The following is a 17,348-nucleotide window of genomic DNA, read 5'->3' as shown; positions in this document are numbered from 1 at the left end:
TAATTTCCACTATGAAGAAAAGAAAAGAATTTGCATCAAAATGTATTGTTTTCGTTCTGAATTTACACCATAAAAACAGAACCGTGACAACAACTTCCGACATCTGACTCTCGAACAGCAACGTCACATCCGCTCTTCTCTACGTCGCGTTGGATTCCAGCATGGCGGACACCGGTGTGGTGGAGACGCTCCTTCAGCGGATTGAGAAGGCGGACGATGGCGTGGACAGCATGGACGTGGCGAATAGCCTCGCTGTGGATCACCAGGTCATCGTCGGAGCCGTGAAGAGTCTGCAGGCGGTCGGCGACGTGAGTAAATCCGGACTGTTTGTTCTCAGGAAGTCCGGTCGACTGCCGACAACACTGATCATTCAGTGTGACTGACGCAATAAAGAGGTTTAACTCCACAGGGTCGATAAGTGTCAGTTGGAACTGCGAGCTTTAGTTAGCTTAGCATTGTGACACTCGGGCATTTTTCACAGCAGACAGGTTTACGGCAGCAAAAGCACACGTGTAAATAATCAAACTAATGATGGCTGAGTTCCATTTAGCTTCCTTACATTTGGGGGGAAACCTGGCTCACTGTTCACATTCACAACAGACTGTGTGAATCTTGTGCGTTTAGTGTGGGAGATAGTGAGTATTATAATAGTGTTAGTCTATATTTGTCAATACTTTGAGGAGCCTGTTTTTCTCCAATCATCATTAGCAAAAAAAATCCTTCCTATGTTTTTCCTGCTGTTGTTGTTGTTGTTGAGATGAATCATGACATTCATATGTGTTCCCCACTGTGCAGGTTATCTCAGCCGAGCTCCGCACCTCCAAGCACTGGGAGCTGACAGAGGAAGGAAGGGAGATAGCAGAGCATGGCAGCCATGAAGCGCGGGTCTTCAGCTCCATCCCACACGAGGGTCTGGCACAGAGTGAACTCATGGTGAGTGCTTGACACCACACGTTAGCTCAGCTCCAGTGATTGCATTATGTGCACAACTCAAACTGTTTGGATTATTTGTTTTTGTCCTTATCATTGTGAAAATTAAGGCTCTCTGCAAATTATAACCCAAAGTCAGTGTATGCTGGGAAATGGTAATAATATTAATAATACATTTTAATAAACAGAATTTCAACACTTAAATTTCACAAGTAAAAACATTCTCAATTTAATGTCATTTTCAGTTTGTTGCTTCAACTTAAAGTATTATTTCTTATTATTTTTAATAGCCTATGAATGACCCGATGATGCAGTGTCTATTGTAGGTTGTGTTTTCAGTGACATTGTGTGTTTTACCCCGTGTAGAAACTGTCCTTTGGGAAGATCGGCTTCAGCAAGGCCATGTCCAACAAGTGGATCAGACTGGACAAATCACATGAGGGCGGACCGAGGATATTCTCAACAGTACGTGTTTTGTTTTGCATGTCCTCCTGTGATTTATGCTCACATGAACAAGTTGTTGATGTGTTTGTTTTGTGTCGTCAGGTGGAGAGCATAGATGACCAGGTCAGAGGGAAGCTGCTCCTGGTACTGAAAGGCAGTGCTTCTGAACTGGAAGAGAAGGAGAAGAATGAACTGAAGAAGAGGAAACTGCTCTCTGAAGTGTAAGTCCCAGACCTCTGGACAGAAATGGTGAATGTCAGTAGGTGGCAGTAGAGGGTTTGTTGTGATTCAGTGGTTGCCCTCCTAAAGTCAGCATTGCTGTCCAGAGGATGTTACAGAATTTAAATCCTGTTCATGGTTACTACATACAAAGGTGTTGAAATAAATTGGGAATAGATATTTTACAGGCATAAAATTCCCAGAGGAAATGCCTTGTCTAATCTCTGAAAAATAATAATAAAGGAGGATGCAACGTTTAAATTTCTGAGTGAATGAATAAAACAGGCAGCTGCCAGATTCAGTTGACATTTTTCTTCAGTTGTTTTTGTAATCACCATAAGCCTCACAAGTTGAATCTACACCTATTGGACAGTGTCCACTGTCCTAATGGTATGAGTGTTTTCTGTCCTATGTTCAGGACAGTGAAGACTTACTGGATCACTAAAGGAAGCTCATTCAGCACGACCATCACCAAACAGGAGACGGAGCTCACACCTGAGATGATCGCCAGGTCAGTCCAATTTCTTCCTCATGTTTGTTTGATATGTTCTTGACAAACAGAACAACACAATGTGTCCAGTTTGCCCTGTTCTGTCCACCAGTGACTGTGTGCAGGGTCTCAAACAGAGGACACAGAGAAAAACTCTGCCCATAAAAAGGGGACAAGTCCAAAGATGAGGGCTTTTGTCCTAAAGGCAGGGCAGGACAAAATAATGACCACTGACCATCATTTTTAAAACATGATTCAAATGAGTGTAATGGAAATGAATGCTGTGACATGGTTGATTCAGACTGGGATTTTGGTTTTGTAGGTTGTGATAAAAAAGTAATATTATTAATACATTTGTGGAGAATGTTACGTAAGTGTAAAGTCAAGACACCCTGTGCTGTTTAGAATATATTATTCTCTCCAAAATTTACTGTTTTATATTTTATTTTACTTGATCATGCGATTTGGGAACCCTGTGATTGGCACTTTACCTGTGAGATACTATAAATACAGATTACAGATCATATTACCAAAAAACATCTCGGGTTCAGGAAAAAACACTGGTTTATTGAAATAAAAATCAGAGGTGCGTAGTCCTCCTTTCGCCAGACTCCTCTTGTAACCGTGTCTTTATTCTCCATGTTGTTTTGCAGTGGCAGCTGGAAAGAGAAGAACTTCAAACCCTACAACTTTGAGGCCTTGGGTGTAGCTCCAGACTGTGGCCACCTGCACCCGCTAATGAAGGTTCGAACGCAGTTCAGACAGATCTTTCTGGAAATGGGGTGAGTAGCTGTAAATGGACAATTAAGAAATTGTCCTCACATATTCTATAAAAAAAAACAAAAAATACACAATGAATCTGTCTGTTTTGCTGCAGCTTCAGTGAGATGCCAACCAACAACTTCATTGAAAGCTCCTTCTGGAACTTTGACTCCCTGTTCCAGCCTCAGCAGCATCCAGCCAGAGACCAGCATGACACCTTCTTCCTGTCCGGTAAGGTTGACCACACATGAGAGTATAATCAGGCTGACCTGATTCACCTCCACAGACTGTATTTTTAATCGCCACCAGGGGGCAGCGCCTTCTGTTGCTAGAAGAGGTCAGGTAAAAAGTGCTATTTTCAGTTCTTCAATAGCATGGGTTTTGTATGTTCCCCATTTAGAGGAAAATAGATGATAAAACACGGCACATGTGAGTGGATACTGGTGTCAGTCCATGGATAATGTTTAAATGCTGTGTGTGTGTGTGTGTGGTCCTGCTTGACTAATCATCTTGTGTGTTCATGATTGTCTGTGGTCTCCCAGATCCAGCACTCGCCCATGATTTCCCGCCGGATTATCTGGAGAGAGTGAAGAAAGTGCACTCAGAGGGAGGATACGGGTCACAAGGGTGAGACGTAGTCACATAACCGAGTAACGTCACATATTTCATCTGTGCGCCTCACAGTCGGATCCATGATCCCTGTGTCCTGCTGTTTCAGGTACAAATACGACTGGAAGATAGAGGAGGCTCAGAAGAACATCCTCCGCACTCACACTACAGCCGTCAGCGCACGCATGTTGTATAAACTTGCACAGCAGGTGAGTTGCACTCCAAGTACACACACTTTTGACAGTCGAACAGGTGACCTGCTTTTGTCTATGTGGAGGATGTATCGCCCTCATGTCTCTGACATGTCTTCCACCAGGAGAAATTCACCCCGGTCAAGTATTTCTCCATCGACCGCGTGTTCAGGAATGAGACCTTAGATGCGACACATCTAGCCGAGTTTCATCAGATCGAGGGCGTGGTGGCAGACTATGGACTCACACTGGGAGACCTCATGGGCATCCTCCATCAGTTCTTCACCAAACTGGGTCAGGATCTATATCGGAGTTGAAATGTTTCCCACTGTTTCTGAGGACGAGTTAGTTGTCCTTGTAGATCAAGCAAATGCACAATAGTATATGAATAATATCGACTTTTAAATGGGACGTTCCCTATCCCTGATTCCTTGTTTTGTTTTTTTGTAGGAATTACCAAACTTCGTTTCAAACCAGCCTTTAATCCGTACACAGAGCCCAGCATGGAAGTGTTCAGCTACCATGAAGGTAAGACGCAGCATCTCTCTCCAACTATGGTCACTGTCTGCACTTTCTGTCCAATGTTCTTTTATAAAACATTGACCGCTTCATTAAGTCCAAGCTAATATTCGCCAAATGTATAACAGAACTAAATGCACTGGCTGGTTTTTCACAAATCGTTGACCACAAGTGGACAATGTGTCCAGTTTGACCTGCTCTGTCCACCAGTGACTGTGTGCAGGGTCTCAAACAGAGGACACAGAGAAAACATCTGCCCATAAAAAGGGGACGAGTCCAAAGATGAGGGCTTTGTCCTAAAGGCAGGGCAGGACAAATTAATGACCACTGACCAAAAGGGTTATTGAATCCAATATACTTTGTAATCTGATGCAGTTAAAACAGGATTATTCTCTACTTGCGTTGCTTTTAATAGACATGATTCATTTTGGAAACCCAGTGGTTGGCACATTATCTAAGAGATATCATCATGATGCTTGTTTTACAGATTATACTGTGTTTTTAAAACGGCAGTAGAATGGAAGAAGCATCTCGTCACATGGTTTGCATGTAATCATATCATGAAGGGGAAGATTTGGTTAAAAGCTGCGTCCACATGTTGGTCCACGTTGTCTGTGAAAAATGCCAAATCAACTTGTATCTTATTCCACACTTTGATTGAGGAAAACCGTCTAACCCGGTCTTTTGTAAGCAATTCTAATGTGTGGTTTTGGTCTCATTTGTTCCCTCCCCACAGGACTAAAGAAGTGGGTGGAAGTGGGAAACTCTGGGATTTTCAGACCAGAGATGCTGCTGCCCATGGGTCTTCCTGAGGACGTGTCTGTGATCGCCTGGGGCCTGTCTCTGGAAAGGTGAAACGCATGTTAATGTGAAATATGAGTCAGTGCCTCTGCAGCTGAAGGAAAACATGGTTGACGTGCATTTCATTTTAATGCCACGTCATTTTTCTTTTTGTGAAAATGGACGCATTTATCTACGTCCCATCCTTTTTTTTTTTTTAAGGTAAATGTGTTGGTTATCAGTCCTGGATTATGACAGAACTAAATGTACTAACGGGTTATTCACAAATTGTCGAACATAAGTGGACAATGTGTCCAGTTTGCCCTGCTCTGTCCACCAGTGACTGTGTGCAGGGTCTCAAACAGAGGACACAGAGAAAACATCTGCCCATAAAAAGGGGACGAGTCCAAAGATGAGGGCTTTGTCCTAAAGGCAGGGCAGGACAGAATCATGACCACTGACCAAAAGGATTATTTATATTATTAAATCCTGGATTATGTAGACACATTTATTTACATTTATTGCCCAACGACCGATTATCTACAGTGTGTGCAGATAATCAGAATAACGTGTGGTGTCGTTGTTGTAATTGTGACCGTCACAGCTGATTACTCTGGAGCAGTCTCGGTAATCCTCTGACCCGTCACACCTCACACTTGGTGTCTCCCGTCTTCTGTCCCCGCAGACCCACCATGATTAAATATGGCATCAACAACATCAGAGAACTCGTGGGACACAAGGTGAACCTGCAGATGGTCTACGACAGCCCCATATGTCGCCTGGACTCCTGAGCTTCACCCAGTCTTTATGATGAGCTGTTGGATGGACAGATTTGACCTTTATCATGTAACATCTCGCTCGCTCTCTCTTGATCCAACACACAGAACGCCTCCGTTTGTTATTGTCAGCATTTGACACAAATCTCTCTGTACAGGATCATGAACTTATTCCCTGCTCTTCCAGACTTTGTTACATTCATGAAGTTACTAACCGACCACAATTATGACCTATTTTTACAGGGAAATACACAACTGTGTTGTACAAATTTGACAAACGCAATGAAGTCTTTGTCCAAATAAGATTTAAGATCACAACCTGACTCGAGTGTTTTATTTATTTTATGTGAATTGCGTATAATCTGACTGGGATTAGTCTATGCTGGCAACCATGACATGACCTGGCAGCAGTGGCTCAGAGGAACTGCCAATGTCTGCTGACAAACTGTTGTTGTTCCTGTGGATTTACTGATTTGAAGTACATGTCCACGTGACCCAGGTTAAAAAAAAACACTTAAAAGTCCCTTAAGTGTCTGCTACTCTGAAGAATGAATCAACCCTAGAATATGATGTAAAAACCCGACTCAACACACAGATCCAAATGTATAATTCCAAGATTTTGTGGTGAGGATGATTTTTAATATTAGATTTCCTGTCACTGTAATAAAAAAGGAGCCAGCGAATTAAGTGATTTGACTGTAATTTGGAAGATGTGGGATTATATTTGACCTTTAGAACTTTAACAAACCGCTGTCTCACATACTCCCAACCTAATGTGCACCTCACTGTGGATGTAGGTGTTCACACTAACCACTTAATTGAAGTTTTAATGTTAAGGAACGCTTCTTTAAACACATTTGAGTGTGCATTAAAGTTCGCCTGAATTAATGAAAGGGATTTTGAAACGCAGCATCACAGCAAAGTCTCATTTTTACTGTACATTTGCGCTATAATTAGCTCCACACAAACCAGATGAGAGGATTCCACGAGGGCTTGTAACACCTCTGTGATAAAGGCAGCAAGATTATGTTGTGTACATTTTGAATTGCAGGAACTCCGCTAAGTCTTAAGACTTAAGATAATCCCTCTGTGTCTTGAAATAACGTTTCAGTGGAGTATGTGAGACGACGACCAGCTGGTTGGTTTACAGGCTGAAAGCAGCTTTGTTGCTCTGCCACTTGCAGATTTACGCTGACCTCCTGCACCTGTTTTCCCTTTTTATTTAAACGCCAATAACAAGTGTTGCGGACGAGATCAAACCTGTGATCTTCTGTCACTGAGTGACTTTATAATCTCTTGTTGCACAAGTGGATTATGTTGGAGCCGTATCCTCCTCCTTTGTTGAAATTACTGACTTCTTCTGAATTCAACCTTCCTTCATGTTCTTCCAGTTATTGTGATAAAACCCTTCTACCGCGTCTCCACACACAAACACACCTTCACTCTTGCCCGTATTCGTCCTAATCTCAAACCGCTTCATCGACTTTGCCTCTTGTTCATACTTTCTGCTGCATTACAAACACTTGCTATGCTTTGTTTATAAAAAGCTTTATTTCATCTGAAAGAGAATAAGTCGTGACATGTAGTGTGTAGTCTAAACCAGTGATTTTACAACTGTGGGGATCATTTTTTTGCTTCATACAACAACAACCTGAAACTGCCTCGTCTCGTCTGATGCTGCGAGTGACAGCTCAGCTCAGTGCAGCCCAGATCCTGACTGGACACGGGAGGAGAACCTGAGTTTGTACACACTGCTACATGATGAGGATCTCTTCACAGCCGTTTCTGTTCTGTAATAATCAGACTTCCCTGTTCTCCGTGTCTAGTCCGGGGCTGCTGGAGAGGGCAACAGAGCTGTGACTGGTCGGACTGTGCAGGTGTGGGAAGAAGTTGGGCATGGAGTGGATGGACGGGATGGAGTGGATGTAGGGCATGGCAGCGAGCAGCAGCGGGCTGGACTGCGGGCTGTGGTCGTCCAGGGTCAGAGGGATGACCACGTCATCCTGGTCCCACACGTGGAAAGCGTTGTGGGCAAACGGATGTGGGGGAGGATGACTGGAGCCCAGGCCATGCGGACTTTGGTCTTTGTCCAGGTCTTCATCACCGGTTGGACCCAACATGCACTCTACACAAGGGAAGCCAGGGAAGAATGAGTGAATACAAACAATAACAAAGAAGGCATGAGATGAGTGGATGATTCAGGTGTGGTGTGCTTAAAATATCTTATATAAAATATCCACATGTTGAGATTGAGCTCAATCTAAACAGTTATAAAAAAAGAGATAACTAACTGAAACTGAATTATGTGTTTATATGGGTTTTATTTCACTTTTATGACAATACTTAGTATGACCTATGACATCATCACCTGCTCTAAAACCATAAAACTAACTTATTTAAAAAACAAAAAGTCAAACTAAATAAAAACTAAAACTAATGAAAAGTCCAAAACTTTTATAACCTTGATTGAGGGTGATGAAAAACAGTCGACAGATAAACACTAATAATGAAAACTGTTACTTCTGTTCTGTGATTAGACCAATTAGTAATAATGACTGTGACATTAGTAGTAATAGTAGAAAGTAGCATGAACAAGTGGTTTAGCTCAGATGAAAGTATAATAAACTACTTTATAGTCATTAATCTCATAGTAAATGTGTGTGTACTACCTGCTATGTCAATGGCCAGGTCTTTGATGAGATGTCCGACAATAGCGTACGCGACTCCAACCACCACCAGAGCAGCCATGAGCAGGTAGAGCACACCCTTAGGCAGAGGGATCAGTTCCTTGACCTGCGGCTTGTACTGTTTGTACAGAGGCTCGTCCATGGAGGCTGAATACAGAAAAGCCTGAGCATCGTGAGCGGAGCTCAGACTGGTGAAGTTGTAGCCGTTCATGTTTAACGCTTTGTTTATTCATTCAAACACGTGAGTGGATGTTTGGGGTTTCCTCAGAGACAGAACGTAGTCCAGACATGACAGACTCCACAGACTGTAACTGGAAAACAAGAGAATCATGTCAGAATACAACAACGACGATAACAACAACAACAACAAACAGAAGAAACACTTTCACTCCCACCTTCATATGGCTGATTGTCCTTGGTTAAATGGATCCTCAGGCTTCAGCGTTCACGTCCTCTTGCTCTGTCCTTGGTGCTGAAGTCCACTTGTCCACCCTCAGGCCCCGCCCCCACACACACACACAAACAGCCACACTTCTGCGTGCACTTACTCTCATCACTCACCTCTAACATGTCTCTGCTCCACACTGGCTTAAACTCTGCTGTCGCTCTGTCCTTAATTCCTCTGAGTTACTGAGAAGTCTCCTCGCAGGGAATCAGCCACTGATCCCACTTCTGTAACACGCACACACACACACACATACACACACCACGTGGGTTCCACACATAGCTGGAATTCCCTGAAGTCCACATATTTGTGGTTCGTTTGAAACAGATCTTGGAACATTAAAGGTCAACCGTGTCAGACTACAGGTGAGACCACAGATTATCACAAATAATTAGTGCACTCTTGGTAAACTGCTGTGGGAATAATACACAACTCCTTATAAGGACATCCTGGGGTGTATAAGTGTAATCAGATACTTTCTTTAGTCTTCTCATGTGTTGTTGAGTAAAACATATACATTAACTGTATCATGCATATATTAAAAAAAATATGGGCATAGTGATAATTGGCGTTTGCATGTGTAATATAGCAGCAGTCACTGAGCACAGTTCGTCATACACAGCAACCATTTGAACATGTTATCGCAGGAAAAACACAGGTGTTAATGATCACTCTTACAATCTCTCAGCCATCGTTAGCTTCATTAGTTACACCTGCACTTGACCAGTGTGTGTGTGTGTCATGGTGAGAGCTGGTTGACGTTACACACGGCAGCTTGTGGTGAGTAAAGGAAGAAAGATTAACGCTAAATTTAAAATGCTTTTGGTGTAAACTTGCATATTCATAGGTTTAGTCTGATAACATGGATGCGTAATCATTCTGGTTTGGGGGAACCCAAAGACTGACACCATGAACTCCCCCAGGAGAATCTGAGAAACAGGATCTGATGTTCATAAAAACATCATTTTGGACATTAATTTCACTTTCCACACCCAGAGACTGTGTTTATAATCTATAATGTACAGCAGTGGTCAGCAACTGGTCCATCCACCAGTGTCAGTATCTGCCGTGCCGGATAAAAATTAGGGGGAAAAAATGACAAATTTATACATAATTTAGAGCCTTTATTTAGAAAAAAAAAAACATCAACTGAAAGAGAACTCAAGGAGATTTTGTTACAATTAACTAACATGTGGTTTGAAAAATAAAAGTTTGGAGAGTAAATGTCTATAAAAAATAACAATTAGCAAATGTTAGGCTCATAGAAGGAGCATTCATTCTCAAAATTACGATGAAAAAAACGATGATAATCATTTTTAACAGTACGAAAAGTTAAAAGTGTTTAAGAACATTTTTTTTGACATTTTATTCTCTACGTCTCACACATTTGTGTCTTAAAGGAGTGTTTTGTAACACGTTGGCGATTTAAAGACGACGTCCACATTATTACCACATAATGACTATTGTTCACTTGTATACAACACAACATATAAATGTGGGTTTTTGTTACTGACTGAAGCTTAAAGACACTAGAAACAGTCTGTGGCTAATTTAAGTTACATTTTTGAATGATGCATTTCCTTAGTCATTTTTATACATGATAGGAATAAAGAATTGCCCTATGCCGTCCCCTAATATACAGTATATTCCCTGTCTACGTTATATACAGTATAAATTATAATCCCAATGATTATTATGAATGTAAATCATCTTATCAGTGTCCAACCGTCACAGCTGCTGCTGCTGCTAATGTGAGAGGACATGAGAGAGTGAAGCTGTTTTTGAGAGACCGCCGCCATCTCTCTCTTTCTCTCAACAATTCTTCTCATCTTGTATCACAAGGGAAACATAATGTCCACCTCCATCATCACTGACTCAGAACACACAGCGAGTCACATCGACGTGAGTCCAAAAGATGAAAGACCATTAAAAGAGAACACGCCCGGGCATCATGTGCAGCCAGGGATTTGCCGCTTCTTTAATTCCCGTGCAGTGAAGCTGGACAGGATGGAGGTCCTTATCTGTCACAGACAGGACATTCTGTGTCCTTAACAAGTCTGTGTTTTGTGATGATACGACAGTTTTTTTTTGCTCATGTTAAACAAGGTCTAGATCAGTGCTTCTCAAACTTGTCACCTGAGAAAATACTGAGCTCTTGAAGTAAAACCATTATCACTGACAACGTTAAAATACAGTGGCGTAAAAACGGTCGAACAAAGTCGGCTCCAGACTTTTCACAGGAGGCAGATTTAATATAAAATCATTCATTTGTTCAATTTTTCTGATTTTCCTCCAAGTACCACCAGAGGAAGCTGCTACATGTGCATTTGTTTATTTTCTTACATTATAAACTAAACCTCATTTTGTGTTTGTTCAATTTTACACACTGTGCCTAAACTATTGACTTAGCAAAAGATATCTTTTAAATTGTATTTTACTATGTAACCTAAAACCTTATGGGTTTAAGCTTTGGCCAAAATCACAATTATTGTGATCAAAATAAATAAAAATGATTATTTGCTGGTAATGGGGACAAAATATTTTTATTTCATTGATATCTGTTTACCACAATGGTAAACTGATTCTCATCTTCTCTACTGAACACATGATAATGACAGGAGATCACATAAATATCACAAGTCAAACTGCAGTAGACATCACAATGTGAGTATTTACTCTGCATACATCAGTAACCAGTATCAAATCTTGATCTTGACCTCATTCAAACTATTAATACTTCGTTACAGTAAAAAGAAACGACATTCCAGATGATAAACCTTAGTGTTTTCTATACAACTGAGAGTAAAAAAATAGTGTAGCCCTCTTAAAGTGATAAATCTACATCAGAGTTCATTACACATCACAGCAGACTTTCAGAAACCCGAGACAAAACCAACAATGCCACGATACAGCCGGCCCCTTTATTTGAACTCGTGTGAAAACTGCGTGTGTTTTTCTTTTTCTTGCAGAGTTGTTTTAGGAAGGACGAGTTCTGCTGGACTGCTCACGTCTTACTTGTCCACGGTGAAGGACTGCAGACCTGTGATGGCTCTGCCCAGGATCAGAGCGTGGATGTCATGAGTACCTGAGGACGACAGAGGACGGGACGCGTGTCAAAACCAGCTCAACAGCGTCTAATCCTTAAATAATTACAGGTTCAGAGACAATGAAGATAACTGAGCATCAGAAATGACTTCATGATGCACTCCTCCTCCTCCTCCTCACCTTCATACGTGTTGACCGCCTCCAGGTTCATGACGTGGCGGATGACGTGGTATTCATCTGCGATGCCGTTTCCTCCCAGCATGTCTCTGGCCTGTCGGGCGATGTCCAGTGCTTTACCACAGCTGTTCCTCTTCAGCATGGATATCATCTCTGGGGCAGATCTGAAATAAAGAAGAAGAAGAAGAAGAAAACGAACAGTTTTTTACTGACTAAAGTTGACCAGTCACAGCTGGAAATATGACGAAGATTTCTGATCATGTAGTTCAGGTTCAGTCACATGTTTCTCTAAATGTATACACTAATTTACTCAGGTTGAACCTGATCACATGACACTTGACAGAGTTCAGAGAGACCGTGTGGTTTCACCACCGAGACCCAGTTTCATGTCACATTCCGTCCATAACGCAGCAGTCAGAGGGCGTGAGTTACTTTTTCTCATCGATGAGTCTTCCCAGCTGCAGGCACGACTGCAGGCCGATGGTTATCTCTGTCAGCATGTCGGCCATTTTCTTCTGCATCAGCTGATTCCTCGCCAGCGGCACGCCAAACTGGATTCTGGTTTAGAGAACAACAGTGGGATATCATCAAGTTTGTTCACTAAAGGTGAAAACAAACACATGATTTACTAAGTATAATAAAACCACAACAGCAGCAAAGAGATGTGTGTTTTCATGGGTGACCTCTGACCTGTCGAGTGTGTACTGACGAGCTGCATGGAAACAGAACTCTGCAGCACCTAAAGCACCCCAGGCGATACCATAGCGAGCATTGTTTAAACAGCCGAAAGGTCCCTGCAAGAAAAGGAGTCGGATGAGTAATCGCTGTGTGCACTATACTCTTCAAGTGAGTTCAGTCCTGTATCTGTGACAGTCCGTGTTTCAGTCCACTCACCCCCAGGCCAGAGATTTTAGGCAGCAGGTTCTCCTCAGGAACCTCCACCTCGTCCATGACGATCATACCAGTGGCCGACGCTCTCAGAGAGAACTTTCCCTCTATTTTAGGTGTGGCGAGGCCTTTCATGCCGCGCTCCAAGATGAAGCCGCGCACCTTTCCATCATCACATTTGGCCCAGACCACAGCGATGTCTGCCACGGGAGAGTTGGTGATCCTGAAGGTGAAGGTAAAGAGTGTTAACACTGGCACGGCTCAAGAAACACATGGGTGTTATTTGTAAAGTAAATAGTACACTTTTGTGTACTTTAATCTACATAATAACATTTATTTACTACATAAATGTAGTGATAAAACAAATCTCATTATTAAATTTACACTATCCAAATTTGACAGTTTCCCCCTCCATTAGCTTCCTCTCTGTAATTCCTCTCCATTTTCTATTTACTGTGTTGTCCTGTTGTCTGTTTTTATTGTTTGTTTTTGTAAAGTGTTGGAAAGGTGCTTATAAATAAAATTTATTATTATTATTATTATTATTATTGTTATTAGAAAATTGATTAAAAATCATAACATGATAGACTGAAATGTGTTTTAAACTGTATATACTTTAAGTGCACACAGCTCCACCTTGTGGACAATACAGGATAGCTCACTACGATCTCCTCAGCCTCGCTCCTCTCCACACCACCTGTCTGCCTGTCCACAATGGGACATTCAAATGTCATTCAGCTGTCATTCAGCCCCCCCCAACTCTGGAATACACTCCCACAACACACAGCTGAACAATAACGTCACTGTTCACCTTCAAATCCCAACTAAAAACTCACTTATTCAGATTTACCTCACGTGACCCCCGTTCATTTTTAACCTCCGTCTACTGTGTGATCTTGTCCACTTTATTTTATCTTAAACTTTTTATGTGTTTTGATTCATCTTATTAATATGTAAAGTCACCTTGAGTTGCTCTTGCAAAAATGATATTAAATTAATAACCTTATTTATAATCCTACGCGTCTTTGGTCGAAGAGGACAAACAGTCTGGTGTTAAAATGACTATCGTATTCCACCAGAGTGTGGAGTGATTTAACAGACAAACCACAAATATCACACTGGTATCATATTTGTACACGTTCCAATCTACAAGAAGTACCTCGCCAAAACAAATCCAGTCTAACTCAACAGTCTTGCTGCCTTCATGACGTTTATTATGGTCAGTTTCTTATGAAACACTTCTAAGAAACTGTTGAATCATGTTTTAGAGGTTGCATTTTTTTTTTCATTGACCTCATTCATATCAGTAAGAGACTTTTAATTCAGTGCCTCCTCATTTTACTCAAAAAGTAATTTGATTATTTCTCACACATACAGACAAACTACTCACCAGGTCTTTGAGCCAGTGAGAGAGTAGGTGCGACTGGATGGATTGTATTTGGCTCTGGTTTCCATGCCGCCCGGGTCACTGCCATGGTTTGGCTCCGTTAAGCCGAAGCAACCCAGGATTTCACCACAAGCTGAGTGTGACAGAGGAGCCGGAAAGGTGATTACGACACAAAGGATGAACATCTTTGGATGACAGATGCATGTATTTGTGATTTTTCTCTTCTTACCCAGCCTAGGGAGGTACTTCTCTTTCTGCTCCTCTGTACCATAGGCATTAATTGGATGCATGACCAGGGACGACTGCACACTCATGACGGAGCGATAGCCGCTGTCCACTCGCTCCACTTCTCTGGCAATCAAGCCATAGGCCACATAACTTGTCCCAGCACAGCCATAACCTTTATATCAAAAGAGAAAGAATAGGTAGAGGAGTTAGTCTCTGAAAAACAAATAAATACAGTTCAAACCTGCAGACGACCAAAGTCCATTTCAGACAGTCAGCTGTGTGGGAGAAACGTGGCTTGTGTCCATTAGAAATATAGTAAAACACGTTTACAATAAAAGCACAGGATAAGCACATTTTATTCACATCATTAGATGTACCTAATGTAATGAGTAGTGAAACGTGAGCATAGAAAATTGAGTAAACGTGCTCTGACTGACCTTTAATGGTTGGACCCAGGACACCCATCTCCCCCATCTCTGACACTATTTCTCTGTGGAACACTGAAATAAAAAGACACGACTGTCACATCTGTGCAAGCTACAGGAATAGCTTCTCTTTTAAAAAGTTTCAACTAAGACCATGTTGAACAAACTGTCGATTATGCATAAACAAACAAAACAAAATTCTCACCTTCATTTCTGTTTGCCATCAGGATGCGAGGCATGAGTTTCTCTTGGCAGTAGGTGCGGAAAGAGTCCCTGATCATGATCTCCTCCTCCGTCAGCTGGCCCTCCAAGTCCAGGGCATCCCGCCAGTTAAACTGGACCTTAGCTGTCAGACATTTAGATTGAGAATAATTCAAAAACCTTCAAACAAAGACTTTGAAATATGCTCTTAGATTAGATAGAAAATGTTAACAAGGAATGATAATTTTATCAACACCTACGTGCTTTAGGTTTCTGCTCAGGCTTCTCTGCATCTGTGAAAACACATCAGAGTGATCAATCTAGAAAATATAAGCATCTGTTTTGGCCACTAACTGCAATAATGTCATAGTTGTGATTAATAACCTAAAGCTGTGAGTATTTTAAAACAATTACACACAACTGTTGACTCTTTATTTCATTAAGGTTTGTGCTGTGCCACACAGAGCTTCATTATAAATGCTACATGAAATCATGTGTATGGACAGATGGCTGTGTGAATAGTGAACTGTCCCTTTAAGCAGTATTATAACACTACCTTGTCTGACAGGTGTTGCAGTTGTGCTCTGTGTTCTGCAAGCTGAGATGAAGACACTCCTGTGAGGGTTGACTAAGAGGCGACACACCGCTCTCCTCAGAGCCATGATGGAGATCAGTCTGTAAAAGACACACAACTCATGTGTCACAGCAGAGCGACAATCTACACGACACAAATATATTTCATGAATATTTGGTGAATGGCCATTAGATAGATGGTAACTGGCAGATTATTCGCCACCATGGTGCTGATGCTGATGATACTCAACTCTATCTCAGCTGTTCCTGCCAACTGATTGTTAGTGTTTTTTGATCTGTTCTCAACTGTACAGTGACCTTGGGTTTAAGTTATTATTATTGTTATTATTATTATTATTAACATAAAGAATGAAATACAAAATAGAGAATGTAGTATGTAGTATAATCCCACTGGTAATATGCCACAGCTATACAAAGAGAGGGAACCCAATATTAGCATAAAACCGCAGGTGAGTCATGTAGTAGCCTAGTCTCAAGTCGTGACATTCACTTACACAGTTAACTCCCTAAACTAAGATTCGTTCTTTAATACGATGTTTAAAATCACAGCAAACACACGTTCGTCTACACAACCTGAGTTACCTGTTGAGTGACTTCACTGTAGCTACAAGCTAGCAACGCTAGCAAACGCTATGCAGGCGTTAGCAGTGAGTAACGACACATTAAACAGAATGACGGTAATGCCAATGAGCAACAAATGATCTATGTGTGGGATTACAGGGATTAGAAGCAGGGGTGTGACAGTACAGGGCCTCTCACCTGAGTTATGGGGGACAACAGACAGTCGCTATCCCACTCCACTGTCCTGATTTTAGCAAGCTGACGATAGCAAAACACAACCTGACGTCATCACGTAAAGTAGTACGCCACACAGGTGCCATGTTCAGTGTGGCGTCGTGAGTGATTAAAACCTCATTTACTATTTTTAACGGAAGTAAATGTTGCCGCTGTGTGAATATAATGCATACAAAATAAGACAAAACTATGGACTGGCTCCATTTTTTATTATTATTGATGATTTGGACAATTGTCATCATTCAAGATGGCTGCGTTTTGAGGACGCTTCTGCCACTGTGCAGGAATCTGATTGGCTTATTAGGAGGGGCGTGGAGGAAAGGGGAGGGACGACTTTAAGGAAGGAGGGACGACTTCAAGGAAGCCTAACAGTAAATTCCCACCAGGTCGTGTCCTACGCCCGTCTAACATAAACAATATGCAATTTATTATTAGTTTAATTAGTTTAGTAGCACTCAGGTCTACTGTATGATGGGATAAGACTTGGCAAAGTGATATGAGAACGTTAGAACATGGAAGTTTGAAAAGTTTTGAAACAATGCATTTAATTGGTTTGGCTATGGGAAGTGTCTTATCAGCCTTTTCTATTTTTCTGTTAGTAGTGTGAAAACTATATCTACCCCAGTGACACTCATTTTCTTTGTGGTTACACTATCTGACACTGAAGTTTAACAGCCTCCTTAGAAAGGCTTTTATGGTTAAAAAAAAAAAAAGCTTATCAACATTTAGTTATTAAACATCAAGAGCACTGTATCT

The 17,348-nt window shown here is 41.6% G+C and overlaps 2 protein-coding genes across 2 annotated transcripts; one reads left to right on the top strand and one right to left on the bottom strand.

Moving 5' to 3' along the window:
• Positions 1 to 125: 125 nt before the first annotated feature.
• farsa (phenylalanyl-tRNA synthetase subunit alpha) lies at positions 126 to 6,038 on the top strand. The gene is made up of 13 exons (XM_044051900.1): positions 126 to 308; positions 796 to 933; positions 1,297 to 1,395; positions 1,477 to 1,595; positions 2,012 to 2,104; positions 2,737 to 2,865; positions 2,961 to 3,076; positions 3,388 to 3,472; positions 3,564 to 3,663; positions 3,771 to 3,939; positions 4,096 to 4,173; positions 4,901 to 5,015; positions 5,630 to 6,038. The coding sequence occupies exons 1-13, from the start codon at positions 162 to 164 to the stop codon at positions 5,733 to 5,735; spliced, it is 1,494 nt and encodes a 497-aa protein (XP_043907835.1). The 5' UTR covers positions 126 to 161; the 3' UTR covers positions 5,736 to 6,038.
• Positions 6,039 to 11,379: 5,341 nt separating this feature from the next.
• On the bottom strand, positions 11,380 to 16,636 carry gcdhb (glutaryl-CoA dehydrogenase b). The gene is made up of 12 exons (XM_044051927.1): positions 16,557 to 16,636; positions 15,760 to 15,878; positions 15,464 to 15,496; positions 15,208 to 15,348; positions 15,015 to 15,077; positions 14,579 to 14,749; positions 14,353 to 14,482; positions 12,969 to 13,185; positions 12,765 to 12,868; positions 12,507 to 12,632; positions 12,078 to 12,238; positions 11,380 to 11,937 (listed from the first exon to the last, which is right to left on the bottom strand). Exons 2-12 carry the CDS (start codon positions 15,863 to 15,865, stop codon positions 11,864 to 11,866), a joined length of 1,326 nt encoding a protein of 441 aa, XP_043907862.1. The 5' UTR covers positions 15,866 to 15,878; positions 16,557 to 16,636; the 3' UTR covers positions 11,380 to 11,863.
• Positions 16,637 to 17,348: the final 712 nt, after the last annotated feature.

This window comes from Solea senegalensis, linkage group LG19 (assembly GCF_019176455.1).
Source record: "Solea senegalensis isolate Sse05_10M linkage group LG19, IFAPA_SoseM_1, whole genome shotgun sequence".
Taxonomy (NCBI): domain Eukaryota; kingdom Metazoa; phylum Chordata; class Actinopteri; order Pleuronectiformes; family Soleidae; genus Solea; species Solea senegalensis.
This window is presented reverse-complemented; position numbering and strand designations above follow the sequence as displayed.

Coding starts and splice junctions, on each gene's coding strand:
- farsa (XM_044051900.1), top strand. CDS start 162: ATGGCGGACACCGGTGTGGTGGAGACGCTCCTTCAGCGGATTGAGAAG. Junction 1,596..2,011: donor AGGAAACTGCTCTCTGAAGT/GTAAGTCCCAGA, acceptor TCCTATGTTCAG/GACAGTGAAGACTTACTGGA. Junction 5,016..5,629: donor TGGGGCCTGTCTCTGGAAAG/GTGAAACGCATG, acceptor CTGTCCCCGCAG/ACCCACCATGATTAAATATG.
- gcdhb (XM_044051927.1), bottom strand. CDS start 15,865: ATGGCTCTGAGGAGAGCGGTGTGTCGCCTCTTAGTCAACCCTCACAGG. Junction 15,078..15,207: donor GATGGCAAACAGAAATGAAG/GTGAGAATTTTG, acceptor TTTTTATTTCAG/TGTTCCACAGAGAAATAGTG. Junction 12,869..12,968: donor CTAAAATCTCTGGCCTGGGG/GTGAGTGGACTG, acceptor CTTTTCTTGCAG/GGACCTTTCGGCTGTTTAAA.